The sequence below is a fragment of the Dendrobates tinctorius genome, unplaced genomic scaffold (genome assembly GCF_039654945.1).
Source record: "Dendrobates tinctorius isolate UK_male_01 unplaced genomic scaffold, ASM3965494v1 ptg000065l, whole genome shotgun sequence".
Classification (NCBI taxonomy): domain Eukaryota; kingdom Metazoa; phylum Chordata; class Amphibia; order Anura; family Dendrobatidae; genus Dendrobates; species Dendrobates tinctorius.
This window is the reverse complement of record NW_027361733.1, coordinates 20,706,911-20,724,589: the sequence shown is the minus strand read 5'-3', so window position 1 is coordinate 20,724,589 and position 17,679 is coordinate 20,706,911. Positions and strand designations below refer to the sequence as shown.

Genomic DNA, 17,679 nt, shown 5'->3' with positions numbered 1-17,679 from the left:
AGTCCCCTGCTCTGAAGATCATTGAAAACCTGTGGGTAGACCTCAAAATAGCAGAGGATGCGAGACGCCCCAGGAATCTCAAAGAACTGGAAGAATTTTCCAACAAGGAATGGATGAAAATCCCTTCAACGGGAATTGAAAGACTCTTGGCTGGCTGCAAAAAGCATTTACAAGCTGTGATACTTTCAAAAGGGTTGCTACTAGGTACTAACCATGCATGGTGTCCAAACTTTTGCATCGGCTCATTTCTCTTTTTGTAATTTGTAAAATATAAAATATATTGCCTAAAATGCAAAGAAAACAAAGAAAATGTGTCATATATCACTTTAGGCCTTTTTGAGATCATTTCATCTTCAACCTGCTTAACTTTTCACAATAACTGTAATTAAAAAAAAAAAAAAATAAAAATATATATATATATATATATATATATACACTCACTGGCCACTTTATTAGGTACACCATGCTAGTAAGGGGTTGGACCCCCTTTTGCCTTCAGAACTGCCTCAATTCTTCGTGGCAGAGATTCAACAAGGTGCTGGAAGCATTCCTCAGAGATTTTGGACCATATTGACATGATGGCATCACACAGTTGGCGCAGATTTGTCGGCTGCACATCCCTGATGCGAATCTCCCGTTCCACCACATCCCAAAGATGCTCTATTGGATTGAGATCTGGTGACTGAGGAGGCCATTTGAGTACAGTAAACTCATTGTCATGTTCAAGAAACCAATCTGAGATGATTCGAGCTTTATGACATGGCGCATTATCCTGCTGAAAGTAGCCATCAGATGTTGGGTACATTGTGGTCATAAAGGGATGGACATGGTCAGCAACAATACTCAGGTAGGCTGTGGCGTTGCAACGATGCTCAATTGGTACCAAGGGGCCCAAAGAGTGCCCAGAAAAAATTCCCCACACCATGACACCACCACCACCAGCCTGAACCGTTGATACAAGGCAGGATGGATCCATGCTTTCATGTTGTTTACGTCAAATTCTGACCCTACCATCCGAATGTCGCAGCAGAAATCGAGACTCATCAGACCAGGCAACGTTTTTCCAATCTTCTACTGTCCAATTTCGATGAGCTTGTGCAAATTGTAGCCTCAGTTTCCTGTTCTTAGCTGAGAGGAGTGGTACCCAGTGTGGTCTTCTGCTGCTGTAGCCCATCTGCCTCAAAGTTCGACGCACTGTGCGTTCAGAGATGCTCTTCTGCCTACCTTGGTTGTAACGGGTGGCAATTTGAGTCACTGTTGCCTTTCTATCAGCTCGAACCAGTCTGCCCATTCTCCTCTGACCTCTGGCATCAACAAGGCATTTCCGGCCACAGAACTGCCGCTCACTGGATTTTTTTTCTTTTTCGGACCATTCTCTGTAAACCCTAGAGATGGTTGTGCGTGAAAATCCCAGTAGATCAGCAGTTTCTGAAATTCTCAGACCAGCCCTTCTGGCACCAACAATCATGCCACGTTCAAAGGCACTCAAATCACCTTTCTTCCCCATACTGATGCTCGGTTTGAACTGCAGGAGATTGTCTTGACCATGTCTACATGCCTAAATGCACTGAGTTGCCGCCATGTGATTGGCTGATTAGAAATTAAGTCTTAACACACAGTTGGACAGGTGTACCTAATAAAGTGGCCAGTGAGTGTATATATATATATGTATGTATGTGTGTGTGTGTCGTGTGAAATGTAAAAATGTAACTGTACTGTAGTTTTAGTGTATAATGTGAATAGACATTGATATGTTAGTGTACAGCTTAGGGTAATATATATGTTAGGTTCTAGGACATAAGATAAGTACAATAGGCTTAGTACATACTTTTAAAAGATAGTAACTGTAGTTAGCTGAAGGTATAGGATAAGATGCTGTTAATGTTTGGGTTTAGACCACAGTGGGACAGGGGCTAATTCTAGTTTAAACCAGACTACTTCCTGATAGTTAGTCAGATAGGGAATTACAGTAACAAGGTCAGGTTCATGTGCAGTGGCCTGCTAGGGCCAGTATGTACCTATCGGGAGGCATTACTAGAATCGGGCGGTGTCCAGCCTTTCAAGAGGTACACCTACAGAGGGCAGTGCCGGAATCGAGAACGCCAGCCCACAGCGGGGAGTGACTATCGTTGCAGAGTGAAATGGAAGAAAAAGATGCATCTAAGAAGATGTTGTTCGAGGAAATGGGCATGGACATTTGAGAAACTCGATTGTGAGTCAGGGAAGACTCCAGCCAGTGAAAAGTACGGCCATGACGGGCCTCAGAAGCTGGGAGAGACTACACCATTCGAGAGTTGTAAGCATTAGGGAGAGCAGCAGTATGAACTAATGGAGGAGTGGCAACTGATGTTGGCCCAGTATGAGTTGGCAGAGGAGAAGGTGAGACCAGGTGGAATGCTGGAGAGGTTTTGAGGCGGAGCAGGAGCCGCAGTCATGAACGGTGGCCTGTTCTGCGGTCTACTATTGAGACCCTGCAGCCCAAATGCTGGAGGCAAACCCCAAAATGAGGTGCCCTCCTCTTGCCATTCGTTTGAAGTGGAATGCGGCTAGATGGCCTGGCGGAGAAGGTCATTGGTTTCCTTGGTTTCCTTAAAGGAGAGCCACAGGACCAGTGAGGAAAACTGAGTCGAATGTTGATGTCCACTTTGTACTTAATGCATATTTGTCTGCAGCAGATTGGAACTCCAGGAAGGCGAATGTTTCAGTGGGTCTAGGACCCATCGGTCCGGCACTCCATGTTGTTTGCCGCGGACAGCTGAAGGTTTGGTTTGTCCCTTTCTTATCACCCACCCAGTGGTTGAGGAACTTTGCGCTGGGAATGGGTTCTACACCTATGGATTTTGTACTATATAGACAAAATAGGACAAAATTAGTTCTAACCCGAGAGGACCGAATAATCAAAGTATTGTGTAGGAGGAAGACTTGGTAAGCGACCATCGACTGTTGAGCAGTTGTTATTATGTTGGCCAAGGGATTTGAGCTCTTTAGTCCGTGGTCAGTGAATCTCCGGTAATAGACTCTATATGCCCCTGAAGGCAGTGCCAATTTGTTTTATAGCATTATTTGTGTTAAGTGCATGGATCTCATTGATGTTTTCAGGTCCCAAAATGGTTGAGAATGACCATGTTTAAAGAAGGGAGGAATGTAAGAGGTGTGGACAATGACTATCCATTCCTCCCCTGAAGACACCAATTGTACCATGTAGATAATGTCATCCGTTATACTGTATATATATTTAGTGTCATGTGAAATGTAACTATGTACTGTGGTTTTAGTGTATAATGTGAATAGACTCTGATATGTAGTGTACAGCATATGGTAGCATATACAGCTCTGTCAAAAATTAAAATACCACTGCACAGTTTTCTAAAAATCACCATCTCTACATGTCTGACAGCCATTCCATTCCCAGTTGAATTCCAACCAAAGTACACCTCATTCTACTTAATGTGCTTCTGATTAGGTGATCACCTGAACCAAATCTTGATTAATGAGGGAAAGTATAAAAAACACTGCTGTGGTCTTCACAGTCCTCTTGCAATAGGACAAGCTGGATGGCCAAACAAGTGCTAGGAATAGCCCAAAATTAATTTGAATTAAAAAAAATAACTTTTAACCATGTCAAAGGAGTTGAAAAGAAAAGTCTTGAGTGAGGAAAAGAAGGGTTCAATTCTGGCTTTACTAGCAGAGGTATACAGTGAGAAATTTTAAGGATGGAGGCAACATAATGCTAAGACAGCAGTCTATAACAACAAGGTCAAGCAGCAGACATTGGGGAAAACAAAGCTACAGACCAGCAGAGGGCAAAAACGACTCTTCACTGACCTGGCTGACCGTCATCTTATTCAAATGTCACTCAGCAACCGCAGGATGACATCCAGTGACCTACAAAAGGAATTGCAAATGGCAGCTGGGGTGAAGTGCACGGCAAGAACAGTTCGTAACAGGCTCCTAGAGGCAGGGCTCAAGTCTTGGAAAGCTAGAAAAAAAGCCTTTCATCGATGAGAAGTAAAGGAGAGCCAGGCTGAAGTTTGCCAAAGACCACAAGGATTGGACCATGGAGGACTGGAGTAAGGTAATCTTCTCTGATGAGTCTAATTTTCAGCTTTGCCCAACACCTGGTTGTCTAATGTTTAGATGGTGACCTTGAGAGGCGTACAAGCCACAGTGTCTTGCACCCATTGTGAAATTTGGTGGAAGATGGGTGATGATCTGGGGATGCTTCAGCAAGGCTGGAATTAGGCAGGTTAATCTTTGCCAAGGGCATATGAATCAAGCCATATACAAGGTTATCCTTGAAAAACACTTGCTTCCTTCTGCTCAGGCAATGTTCCCCAACTCTGAGGACTGCTTTTTCCAGCAGCACAATGGCCCATGCCACACAGCTATGTCAATCAATGTGTGGATGAAGGACCACCACATCAAATCCCTGTCATAGCAAGCCCAATCTCCAGACCTGAACCCCAATGAAAACCTCTGGAATGTTATCAAGAGGAAGATGGATACTCATAAGCCTTCAAACAAAGAACTGCTTAAATGTTTGTGCCATGAGTGGCATAAGGTCACCCAAAAGCAGTGTAAGACTGGTGGAAAGCATGCCAAGACGCATGAAAGCTGTGATTATAAATCATGGTTATGCCACCAAATATTGCTTTCTGAACTCTTCCTGAGTTAAAACATGAGTATTAATGTTTCTACATGAATAAGAACTTGTTTTCTTTGCATTATTTGATGTCTGAAAGCACTGTTTCTTTTGTATTATTTTGTCGATTTCTCATTAGCTGCAAATAAATACAAAATTTTTAGCTTTAAATTTCAGAGACATTGTCGGTAGTTTATAGAATAAAACAACAATGTACATTTTACTCAAAAAAAAACATACCTATAAAGAGAAAAACCAGAGAAACTGAAATTTTGCAGTGGTCTCTTAATTTTTGCCGGAGCTGTAGATTAGGATCTAGGTCCGTGATGGCGAACCTATGCACGCGTGTCAGCACTGACACGCATAGCCATTTTCGATAACACGCGGCTGCTTGCGGCCGCATACAGAGAAGTATGGGGCCGCATGCCGAGAAGGACGTTTCATTGTTAGCTCCTGCACAGCCAGGTGCAGTAGCTGAGGATAGAGATGGGTGAATCTAAACAGTGCTTGGCAGTGTGACAAACACCACTTCTGATCAGTGGAGAAATCATCCCCGCCGGTCAGAGAGCCGCTGTTCCCACGCTGCCAAAATACAGCGTGAGCGCTCAGCTGTAATCGGAGGTATAAAGTTTACCTCCGGTCACTGGTGTCAGCTGATGGAACTACTGATCCCAGGAAATTTGACACTTGCTGCCGCTAATAACAGTGAGAGCAGGAGCGGCGGATTGAAGTATTCATCAGCCGCTCCTGCGCTGTAAATAATTTAAAAAAATGGTGTGGGTTCCCCTGTATTTTTGATAACCAGCCATGCATGTTTTTTTCAAATTATTTAAATAATTAAAAAAAAACTGTGGGTTCCTCCCCATTTTTTACAACCAGCCTTGCTATAGCAGACAGCTGGGGGCTGGTATTTTCAGGCTGGTAAGGGGCCATGGATATAGCCCCCCCAGCCTAAAAATAGCTGCCCAGAAAAGGCACATCTATTAGATGCACCCATTCTGGTGCTTTGCCCCGCTCTTCCCACTTGCGGTGGCAAGTGGGGTTCATATTTGTGGGGTTGATGTCACCTTTGTATTGTCAGGTGACATCAAGCCCATGGCTTAGTAATGGAGAGCCGTCTATCAGACACCTATCCATTACTAATCCTACAGTTTTATGGTAAATAAAGACACAGCCAGAATAAAGTCCTTTATTAGAAATAAAACAAAACACACTTTTACTTTTTTATGTAAAAATAACAAACACAGTTATACTCGCCAAACACCTATTCTACCGAACCCCTCGTTCTCCTGTATTAAAACTAAAATTAAAAAACAACAATATTCCATACCCTGTCTGTCGTTCTGTCACACGCTGTAATCCATGTCTGGGGATAAACAGTTTTCAACCTGGATGGTGTCAAGATGCAACCGTCCAGGCTGAGAGCCACTGGTGACTGAGCTGCTGCGAGCGCAGCGTCAGTGACTGGTGGTGACGTTATTGAGGTTGCCGCTGATCACTGAGGCTATGTTCCCAGCCAGGCTGAACTGCGGTGACCTTGGTGAGATCCCCGCTAGCAGCGTGAGAGTTTTTCCTAGGCAACACATTATAAACTAAAAATGTGTTAACTCAAGAATGTCTGCAAATTTTAATAAACAGTAAATTGCAAAAATGCTATTTTTAATAAGCCTTATGTGACAATATCTATCTATGAAGAAAGGAATAACTCTAAGGCAAATAGCTTAACGCTGGGAAACATTTACCATTGAGATATACTACTTTGCCAAAGTCAAAGATCAATCTTTATTGACCAGATTCACTGGAAATTAATAAACCAAATCCATGTGATTTAGTGTAAATAATCTGTTCCGTTTCACACAGGACTGGATCATCGCTCCCGAAGGTTACGCTGCATATTACTGCGAAGGAGAGTGTGCTTTTCCTTTAAATTCCTACATGAATGCGACAAATCACGCTATTGTACAAACACTGGTAAGTTTAGCATTCTTGTATGTGTAATAAGGTGCAGGAGCGGAGTATGTCACCACGGAACAAACGGACCAACAGTTAAAGGGAGGTTAATTTACAGGGAATAACACTGACAAATTAACAGTGCAAATATGAATATTATGAGAACGAGTTAAGAAAGCAGACAAAAAGCATCAACAGTATTAAACAGTATAAAGGGTAGTTTTCCTATGGAGGAACTTATCAGTCTGAAGGGGTCTTGATTGAAGGGTCACTCTTCTCCCACGATAGCGCCAAATCACCAGCAGCGCTTGTCATCTGAAGTACTCTTGTTTCCTGTGCCTTTAACAATGTCCAGTCGAGATATGAGGGGTTACTGTGGGAGCCAGAGGGGTATGAGACAAACGATAACCCCTATGCTTTGAGTCATTCTCTCCTACTCTGCAGAGGTGCTCTCTCACCGGAATCAGCGGCTCTGCATTAACACAAGGGTTACCGGAACGTCTTACGTGGTACAGTCTCTCTAAGCAGGTCACAGCCCTGTCACTGGGTGCAGTCTCTTTGCAGGGGACAGTCTTATCACAGAGTGCAGTCTCTTTGCAGGGAAAAGTCTTAACACAGAGCGCAGTCTCTTTGCAGGGAAAAGTCTTAACACAGAGCGCAGGCTTTTTGCACGGGAAAGTCTTATCACAGAGGTGAGAGCGCAACCTTCCTTACACTGCAGTACCCGGTTTCACGTACTCACGGTCTGCAGTCTTTGTGCGCGGTCTCGCTGTCTCTGGCTGTTGTACCGGAGATGTCTCTCTCTCTCTGTGTCAGCGTCCACCCCTGTCTCCTGTCTTCGCTGCTCTGAGGAAAACCTGCGCACTTTTCCCGCTCCCAGCTCTCCTCCCTTCCTGTTCCTGGCTGCTGAACAGGCTGCTTTTCTGTCCCCCGGGAGACCTGCTGCCCTGCTCAATGGTTCCGGGCACGTAGCAGAGGAGGCAACTCTCGGCTCCTCCTGCACTCACCCCCTTACATTCCCCCTCTCTGTGAGCTCGCCATTCCACAGACGAGAGTTTCTGCAGCTCCTGTTGGCAATCTTCCAGCCCTTGTACAATTTGCTGCCAGATGAATTCGTCCTGGTTGTAGCGTATTGGGGGTACACCAGCCGTTGAGCATTCAGAGTGTCTTAGATCAGTAGAGGCTGTGGAATCAGTCACTGAAGGAGTGGAAGTCGAGGCCCCCTCTGTTACTTCCGTAGTTTCAGGCACCAGCCCTGTTTCCGGGTTCCCCAGGAGGGGTTGAGAGTCTTCCTCATTTTCGTCATCAGCAGTGATCACTGGTTCAGCTGCCGGGGGCACAGGGGCAGATGGTACCACTCGAGGGTCCCGAGACAAGCAGGGATGCAGCATATTCCGATGCAGTGTACGGGTGGGAAGCTCTTCACCTGTTTCTGGTTGAATCTCATAGATGGGACCCCTGCCACCGAGCTGTCCCTTCACCCTATATGGCCTCTTCTCACACCACTTCTCCCTTACCAAGACTCGATCCCCAGGTCATAGGGCTGTCCCTTGTTGGGGAGTGACCTGAGAGTGTTCCAATTCACGGAGTCGGTTTTGCACCAGCCGTTGAATGGTCCGCATCCGATGACGATGTTCTCGAACCCAGGAGTACACCCCCGTCCGCGAGTAGTTCTCCTCAGGCTCCAACACCAATTCTGTCAGTCCCTTCCCGGGCCGGCCGAAAAACAGTGAATAAGGCATGAATCCTGTGGTACTGTGTTTACAGTTGTGGTACGCCCACACCAATTCGGGGACAGACTCAGTCCAGCGCGCTTTCTGGTCCTCTTCCAGTGTCCTCAGCATCTGAATCAGGGTGCGGTTAAATCGTTCACAAGCCCCGTTCCCCTGTGGATGGTAAGGGGTGGTCCGGGACTTAACAATTTTGTACAGCTGATGCAGCTCTTCCATCACCTTCCCAAGGAAGCAGGCTCCTTGATCAGAATGGATACGCTTGGGACACCCGTACACCTGGATGAAGTGAATGCAGATTGCATGTGCCGCAGATTCTGCAGTCTGGTCCCGAGTGGGCGTTACTACCGCAAATTTGGAAAGGTGGTCGATTATCACTAGGCAATGCTCGAGGCCCTGATGCGCTGGTCCAATCGTCAAGTAATCTATGGCCAGTAGTTCCATGCGGCCAGAGGATCTCACCGTCTCTGATGGAGCTCGCTGCTCCGGTGGCTTGACTAGTTCACAATTCCGGCACTGCTGGCATACTCTCTCCATGGTGTTCCTCAAGTGGGGATGGTAAAATAAACATTGCAGCCACTGGAAAGTTTTTTCAGGCCCGAAGTGTGCTCCTTTCTCATGAGTCTCCTTAGCCACCTGTTCTACCAAGGATGAGGGGATGATCATCTGCCAAACGAGATTAAGTTCAGATTGTAGGTACACCTTCCTGTACAGGATACCATCCCAGAACTGTAGCCGTTCCCACTGACGTAGCATCCGTAACATCTCAGGAGACATAGATATCCTCTCACTCTGACTAGGCACTTGTCCGGATACGAGCCTCAGCTGAGCTATCTCCCAGTCTTCCTGCTGCATCCGGACCCACTCATCAAGGGGTTGGTCCAACAAATTCTTCTGTGTCCTTTCCTGAACGGTTTCCCGCGTCGCTGCCATCGTCCTGGCAGTCCCTTCAAACTCTGTGACCTCTACAGCTTCCAACTCTTTGTCCCGACTGGGCGCTGGTTTACTGAAATTTTGCCATTCGTGCTACCCAACGTTGCTCTAGGGCCCCTAGCTTTGGTGTTTCAAGGTGAGCCAACAAATTGTTATCTGTACGCTTGTGGACTTCCGAGTCGGCCAGATACTCTGCAAACTTCTCAGTCATTGCCCACACCAGCGCCAACAACTCCAGTTTGATTGAGCTATAATTATCCGGATTTCTTTCCGAGTCATGTAAGGAACTGCTGGCATATGCTTTCTCCTGGTGCTCTCCCCAGCGTATGTTCCTGTTCTTCGTAAATGACTTTCAACAATTCCAGGAGGGGATTTGCAATGCGGGTAAAGTCTTTTACAAAGCCCCAGAAGTATCGTGAGTCACAGGAATGCTTGCACATCCTTCACGGTTTTTGGGGTCGGCCACTCCTGCACCACAGCGATTTTCTCCTGAGAGGGCCTTACTCCTTCAGCAGAGACAACATGCCCCAGATGGTCAATCTGAATCTGGAAGAGGTGGCACTTCTGGGGTTTCACCTTCATCCCGTACTTTTGTAGCTGACTCAGAACTTGCTCCAGTCTTTGTAGATGTTCATCAATGGTGGGAGAAAAGATGATGATATCATCCAGATAAATCAGAGTGGCTTCAAAGTTCAAGTCTCCCAGACATCTCTCCATGAGGCGCTGAAACATTCCCGGGACGTTGGCTAGCCCGAAGGGCATGCGGTCGAACTCATATGATCCCATCGGAAGAATGAAAGCTGTCTTGGCCCGATCCTGTGCAGACATTGGTACTTGCCAGTATCCGCTGGCCAGGTCTAGGGTGGAAAAGTACCGGGCATTTCCCAGGGCCGACAGGGACTCCTCTATCCTTGGCAGTAGATACTAACCTCGCACCGTACAGGCGTTAAGCCGGCGGTAATCCACACAGAAGCGTAAGATTCCATCCTTACTAAGATGATAGGGGCAGCCCACAGGCTCTGGCTCTCACGGATCACTCCCTTCTTCAACATCTGCGACAGCATTACCTTTACCTCCTGATACATTTGTGGGTGTATCTGGTGATACCATTCCTGTATTGGTGCTGCATCCCCAGTGGGTAACTCGTGGGTGATGGGCAGTCGTGCGCCCAAAATCATCTTCATTTTTTGCAAACACCTCCTGGTATTTTCCTAACAAGGCTTCCACTCGAGGAACTTGCTGAGAGGGCAGTTCTGAGAGTTCTGCCCGCATGTACTCTAGTATCCGTCGGCCTTCTTGCAGCAACCTGGGATCTGGGGTGGCCTCTGCCTTTACAGTCACCAGCCACTGGTCTTCTGGCTTTGCAGTCAGCTGTACTGTTTCAGATGGAACCAGCTCATCCGGCATGCCCAGGATGTGGGCCACTTCACCCCTGGGGGGCAGAGTCACGTCAGTCTCTCCCAAATTCACACAGCGCACGAGGACGGTGCCATTCCTCACAGTGGCCAAGGTCTGTGCCACCAATATCCCTGACAGTAATTGATCAGCTTTGCTGGGTTCCAATTGTACCTCCACTCCCTCTAGGGGAATAGCCGCTCGGACAGGCAGGGGGAGCACGGTCTGTCCAGGCGGCAACACTCGATTCAAAGAAGCGGGGGTGATGATCTTGCCTAGTTCCTTCCTGCTGCTGCATATTTCCCAGACCTGGGCTGTCCGTATCAGCTGCTGAAAGACCCTCTTTTGTGGGGTCTGGTCGCTCCATTGTCGCAGAAATTGGTCTGGGGACTCATGGAGAAGAATACTCCCGAGGTCTTTAAGCACGTTCATGCCCAGGTTTACGGTATGATCCCTAGCGGCTTCTCCATCTACCAGCACTACACCTTTTCTCCCCACATCTTTTCCACAAACTTCTATGTTCAGCCATAACACCCCTGCGACCGGGATGGGCAAATGGTTGGCCGCCTTAAGCTTGATGACTGGGCCCCATTCAGGCCGCAGCGCTTCTGTGAAGTGCCTGCGAAAAAAATTTTTGGGCATTGTGGTCACAGCTCTCCCATTGATTTTAGCCCAGACCAGGGGGCACGTGGAAACAAGGCTGATGGGACTCTTATCAGTCCTCCTCTGCTCTTCACGCTCCGGGCGGTGTCTCTCGTGCTCGGAGCCACCTAGTTTAACAGCGGCCGTTGGGATGGTCGGCTCCGCTGGGGACAGCAGCGGGCAATATGACCGTGCTCTCCACAAGTATAGCATGTGAGGGGATGACTCCTCTGGGTTGCTGCAACGTCTCTTCGGGGAACAGCTCCTCTATCTCACACCAGTGGACTGGGCTTCTCTGCCTGGGTTCTTCTTGAAGCCGCCATTTCTTCACGGAACTGGCTAATCTCCATTCTCAGGTCTTCTACCCATAGGGGGACTTTGTCTGCGGTGGTGGTTGCCTCCCCGCTCCGCACCTTTCCCACCGGCCCTGTAACATCCTGTTCCTGCTCGCGCGTGCGTGCCTGCCTCACTACCAACTTCAGAGAAGGTCATGTCTGGCTTTACCCGCAGGCGCTCTCGCATAGCCTGCTTCATCATTCGGTCACGCAGCCCCGTCACTATCTGATCCCTGAGCACCACGTCTACTGACCCTACGCCTACCCCGTCCTTCCGTTTAATAGCAGTATGGAGCTCTTGTAGAACGTTCATAAACTGAGTCACGGCCTCCCCCTCTTTGTACCCGATGGAACAGTCGCATACGGAGTTCCCCTACGTCAGTGGGGTCCCCATGTGTCTCCTCCAGTATAGGCAACACCTTGTCCAGAGTGTTTCTTTCCCGGGGAGCCTATGCATGACAGAGTCCCTTACCTCCCCCTCTAAGGCCATCAGTGCTATCTCTGCCTCTAATGCTGGTGCCAGGGGGTGCATCCGCAACAGCCCCTGAATTCTCTCCGTCCAGTTCCACAACATCACATTGTTCCCAGTAAACCTCGGCAGAATATTCAACATGGCTCCTAGGGAAATGCTAGTCCTGGGGCCTTCCCTGACTGCTTGGTCCGCCCCTTCGCGCCTTTGTGTGACATCCTGCCGACTACGCCAAGTGTAATAAGGTGCAGGAGATGAGTATGTCACCACGGAACAGACGGACCAACAGTTAAAGGGAGATTTATTTACAGGGGATAACACTGACAAAATTAACAGTGCGAATATGAATATTATGAGAACGAGTTAAGAAAGCAGACAAAATGCATCAACAGTATTAAACAGTATAAAAGGTAGTTTTCCTATGGAGGAACTTATCAGTCTGAAGGGGTCTTGATTGAAGGGTCACTCTTCTTCCACGATAGCGCCAAATCACCAGCAGCGCTTGTCATCTGAAGTACTCTGTATCCTGTGCCTTTAACAATGTCCAGCCGAGATATGAGGGGTTACTGCGGGAGCCAGAGGGGTATGAGACAAATTTTATCCCCATGCTCCGAGTCCTTCTCTCCAACTCTGCAGCGGTGCACTCTCACCGGAATCAGGGGCTCTGCATTAACACAAGGGTTACCGAAACTTTGTATGTGGTACAGTCTCTCTAAGCAGGTCACAGCCCTGTCACTGGACGCAGTCTCTTTGCAGGGGACAGTCTTATCACAGAGCGCAGTGTCTTTGCAGGGAAAAGTCTTAGCAGAGAGCGCAGTCTTTTTGCAGGGAAAAGTCTTTTCACAGAGGTGAGAGCGCAACCTTCCTTACACTGCAGTACCCAGCTTCACGTACTCACGGTCTGCAGTCTTTGTGGGCGGTCTCGCTGTCTCTGGCTGTTGTACCGGAGATCTCTCTCTCCCTCCCAGTCTGTGTCAGCGTCCCCGCCCCTGTGTCCTGTCTGTGCTGCTCTGAGGAAAACCTGCGCACTTTTCCCGCTCTCAGTTCTCCTCCCTTCCTGGCTGCTGAACAGGCTGCTTTTCTGTCCCCCGGGGAACCTGCTGCCCTGCTCAATGGTTCCGGGCATGGCTCCAAAGGAGGCAATGCTCTCTCGGCTCTTCCTGCACTTCACCCCCTTACATATGCACATGCAATATAGGTCAAGAGGTTAAAGGGATAGGGCTAGAAATGATTTTTGCAATTGTGTTGCATTAAAAAGTTGCACCATTTGGATTTCACAGACGCTTTGTTTCCCTGCACATTACGGGCTGCAGAATGAGTTAAAAGAGGTTGTTCACTACTTTAAAATACCTTTTCCGTGTCCTAAATCTTCCTAATAAAATTTTTTAAAAATCGGCATCTGCTGATGAACTGCAGAACTCACGTGATATAGAAAAATGTCAAGAGATCGCTGGGGGATTGCCGAACTTGTCTGGGAGGCAAATTTACTTTTTTTTTTATCTTACTTGGTGATTTAGGGATCTTGAAAAGATGTTCTCCAGTCGTGAATAACCCCTTTGAGTGCAACTCTACTATTCTGAGAGTTTGTAACATTTTTATCTGTCTTTTTCTTTCCTGATTTGTAACCACAGACCACATCAAAGTTGATTTGAATTTTGATGTGGTCGTAAATTAGCTGAGAAGAGCTGAAAAGAAGGGAGATAAGATTTACAATCACTCATTGAAAACTGATGGATTCTCAGTTATATGCATTGTTAGGGATAACTTTAAGATTTTTTTTCCTGGGGTTGTAGCAGCTGAAAATAAACTCACAGCGTTGTCTCTCCCCCCTGCTCCGTTTTTATCAACGGCAATAATTTCAGGAATACAGCACACATGACCATTACAGCCAATCAGTGACTTCAGTAGCTGTGATGTAGATAGCGTGAGTGAGCCACTGAACCCACTGATAGGCTGCAGAGCATGTGACCGCGGCAGCCAATCAACAAAGAGCAAAGCACGCAGCTTTTTAAGCCAGACACTGCAAAATTCTTAAGGAAACCCAATTGAAAAAAAATATTTTTAACTCAAACTACATGCATTTAAGTAAAAAAAAAAAAACTTAACATGTTTATACCCTATATTGAAGTTGTTGAGGATTAGAAAAAACACGGCTGCCTTCTTCCAGAAACAGTGCCATATCTGTCAATGGAATATGTCTGGTAATGCTGCAGAGCCCTATTGAAATGGATGGGGCTGAGCCATTGTACAATAGGCAGATATAGCACTGGTTTTGATAGAAAGCAGTCCTGGTTTTCTCATTTTCAACAATATTTTTAATATAGATTTCTAGATACCGTATATACTCGAATATAAGCCGAGATTTTCAGCCCATTTTAACCACGGTGACGTGGTTAGTGTGCACCCTGCCCTCTGCTTCCTGAACGTCACTGACAGATGACATGCCAGACAGCAGCAAGCAGCGATGGACCAGGGGACAGCAGAATATCTCAGGTGTCAGCAGTGACACCGGCACCTGACACCCAGCGACAGAGAGGTGAGTATGTCATTTTTTTTTATTTTTAAATGCAGCAGCAGCAACGGCAGCACGTGGGGGCATAATCTATGGAGCATCTTATGGGGGCGGCATATGGGGGCATAATCTATGGAGCATCTTATGGGGGCAGCATATGGGGGCATAATCTATGGAGCATCTTATGGGGGCATAATCTATGGAGCATCTTATGGGTCCATAACCTTTATGGAGCAGCATATGGGGCATCTTATGGGGCCATCATTAACCTTTGTGCAGCATTATATGGGGTGTATTTTGTATGGAGCATCTTATGGGGCCGTCATGAACTGTATGGAGCATTATATGGGGCTCCTGATTCAATATGGATATTCAAAAACATTTAACCTACTGATGTCTCAATTAATTTTACTTTTATTGGTATCTATTTTTATTTTTGAAATTTACCAGTAGCTGCTGCATTTCCCACCCTAGGCTTATACTCGAGTCAATAAGTTTTCCCAGTTTTTGTGGCAAAATTAGGGGGGTCGGCTTATACTCGAGTATATACGGTATCTCCCTATAATTAAAGGTGTATTCATATGTTATTAAATTGCTTGTTAGTTAGACAGCATTAAAATAGTCAAGCTTGCAATTGACTTGCCTTGCTTTTTCTATCTGCCTTCATTCTCTTACAATGAGAGCTTTGATGTCAGCGGTAGTCAGTGAGGCTGCGCGGAGTCCCTGGCTGACCGGAGGTGATCTAATGAGCATGGGAAAAAGTTCAGAAACTTTCCCACGCTTATTAGTTCATCTCCGGTCAGTCGGGGAGGCTGCGCAGAGATTAACTCATTCATTCAGCAGTGGTTTACAGCAGGGTCGGTCTCATTAGCACCGGTCCCCGTTTTACAGAACCATGGCTTTTTTTGGATTAGCAGATTAATAAATGTGGTCAAAAACTTGGTGTGATTATTTCATTAAAAGAATTTTTAATTAATGTGTGTGTGGTTTTTTTTTTAACCCTTTACTATTCTAGGGTTAATAATGGATAGGTGTCTTATTGACATTTCTCCATTATTAACCTGGCTTAATGACACCTTTCAATAGAAAGGTGACATTAACCCATTATTAACGCATTAGCCACCGCTACAGGGCAATGGGAATAGTGAGGCTAAGTGCCAGAAAAGGCACATCTTATAGATGCGCCTTTTCTGGGGTGGCTGGAGGCAGATTTTTTTAGCCAGGTGGGGCATAAACAATGGTCTCTCTCTAGGCTATTAATATTTGCCCTCACTCACTGGCTTGACCTCTCTGGTGGAGAAATTACCGTGGGAGCCCACACAATTTTTTTCAATGAAATAACCCCTTAATTTAACACCTACATGTCCAAAATTTTACACACATACTCTATTCTAATTATTAGTCAAAGACATATAAAAAACTAAATGAAATGAAATGGTTTACTGTATGTAAACCATGTGTCATTTCATGTCGGGTTTTGTATTGATTTTACAGAAGCCGGCAATTGATTTAGCGGCTATTATGCTTTGTAGAACTCTTTGAAATATAAATATATACTGTATGTGTCTCAATGACGTGTGTGTGTGTGTGTATGTATGTGTGTGTGTGTGTGTGTATATATATATATATATATATATATATATAACGGGCGAGAAAAAATCGGATGATGGGAGCTGCCCCATAGATTAACATTGGGACGAGTGCAATGCGATGTTTTATCGCACTGCACTCGTTCGTTTTTCTCGCTAGTGTGACTCCATCCTAAGGCTGCTCTCAGACTAGCAGCAGCAGTTTTCTGATAATCTTCTTTCTGACTCGCCTACGCTTGCATTTTTACACAGCAGTCAGTCTGATCCCCCTGACTTTAGGGAGAATATGTGGAATAGATAAACATATATACATATATTAATATACATTCTGTCTGAATATTATCTTTAGGGGGGAGTGCTTCATAACCAGCATTTGTTTTTCATCTCTACACAGGTTCATTTTATAAACCCGGACACAGTTCCCAAGCCTTGCTGCGCCCCCACCCAGCTCACTGCCATTTCTGTTCTCTATTTTGATGACAGCTCTAATGTGATTCTTAAAAAATACAGAAACATGGTGGTCAGGACCTGCGGATGTCATTAATAGTGAGGAAGATCCGCAGCCATATTCGATCCAACCAGCGAACAACAACTTCCTGCACTCACCTGTCCCATCTGACCACTGAGGTTTTGTCCACTCGTGTTTCGTCTTATTCTGGACATAGCTTCCCGTCACAGCCGAGGATTGAGAACCAGTTACAGTTCTGCCCCAGAAGCAATAGACAATCATTATGTGTCCTGTACTGTTTTCTGGGGCAGACGAGGATATAAAACATTCTGGAGTCATAAGTCCACTTCACATTCTGCCTTGTGTTTGGAGTTCACAGTATTCTTGGATTTAGATGATATTCCGATCTTATTTCTAACTGTCAACACACGACGAACATTGATATTTGGAGACATTTGACTTTGGTTTGTCTTGTCAAATTGGAGTCACCAGCTGTCCATACTCGAGACTTCTTCAAAATGAGGTTATAAATAGTAACAAATAAAGACAATACTAATGCGGTTGTCTGCGGCTGGTGTTAGAGCCACAGAATAATGTCCTTGTACAGAATGGAAATAAATCAGTCTCCTTTGCATCTTGAGGTACTAAAACCAGTCCCCTTGTCACATTTTTGGATGGATTTACCTACAAAGGGAAGGTTCATTAAGACAGGTCACCAGTGGAGACCCTCACACATCTCTAGGGCACTGAGTTATGTCATCAGGGTTTCTCTTAATTTCCATAAGAGACAAGTTGACATAGCTTGGAGATAAATAACAATGTATATGGTGGTCCTTGAGCTGAGAACTTGAATCTGAAGTCTAGAAGTAAAAGACTCCTTAGCATCAGAAATGTAAATGTTTAGGTCTTGGGGAATCTCAATATTTAGATCAGGATGAGCGATTGGTACTTGAAAAAATGGTCAAAGGTGTATCTTTACTTTTCCCCACTGTAGGATGGTGGATTTCCCAATAAACAGTGGTACTGTAATGGAG

The 17,679-nt window shown here is 45.9% G+C and overlaps 1 protein-coding gene across 1 annotated transcript in view; it reads left to right on the top strand.

The window, feature by feature from the left end:
* The window catches only part of BMP7 (bone morphogenetic protein 7), a 112,683-nt gene extending 95,388 nt beyond the window's left edge, over nt 1–17,295 (top strand). The window contains exons 6-7 of the mRNA XM_073580677.1: nt 6,503–6,613; nt 16,592–17,295. Of these exons, the coding sequence (XP_073436778.1) occupies nt 6,503–6,613; nt 16,592–16,741 (261 nt within the window). The 3' untranslated portion in view covers nt 16,742–17,295. The remainder of the gene's footprint in view (nt 1–6,502; nt 6,614–16,591) is intronic.
* Nucleotides 17,296–17,679: the final 384 nt, after the last annotated feature.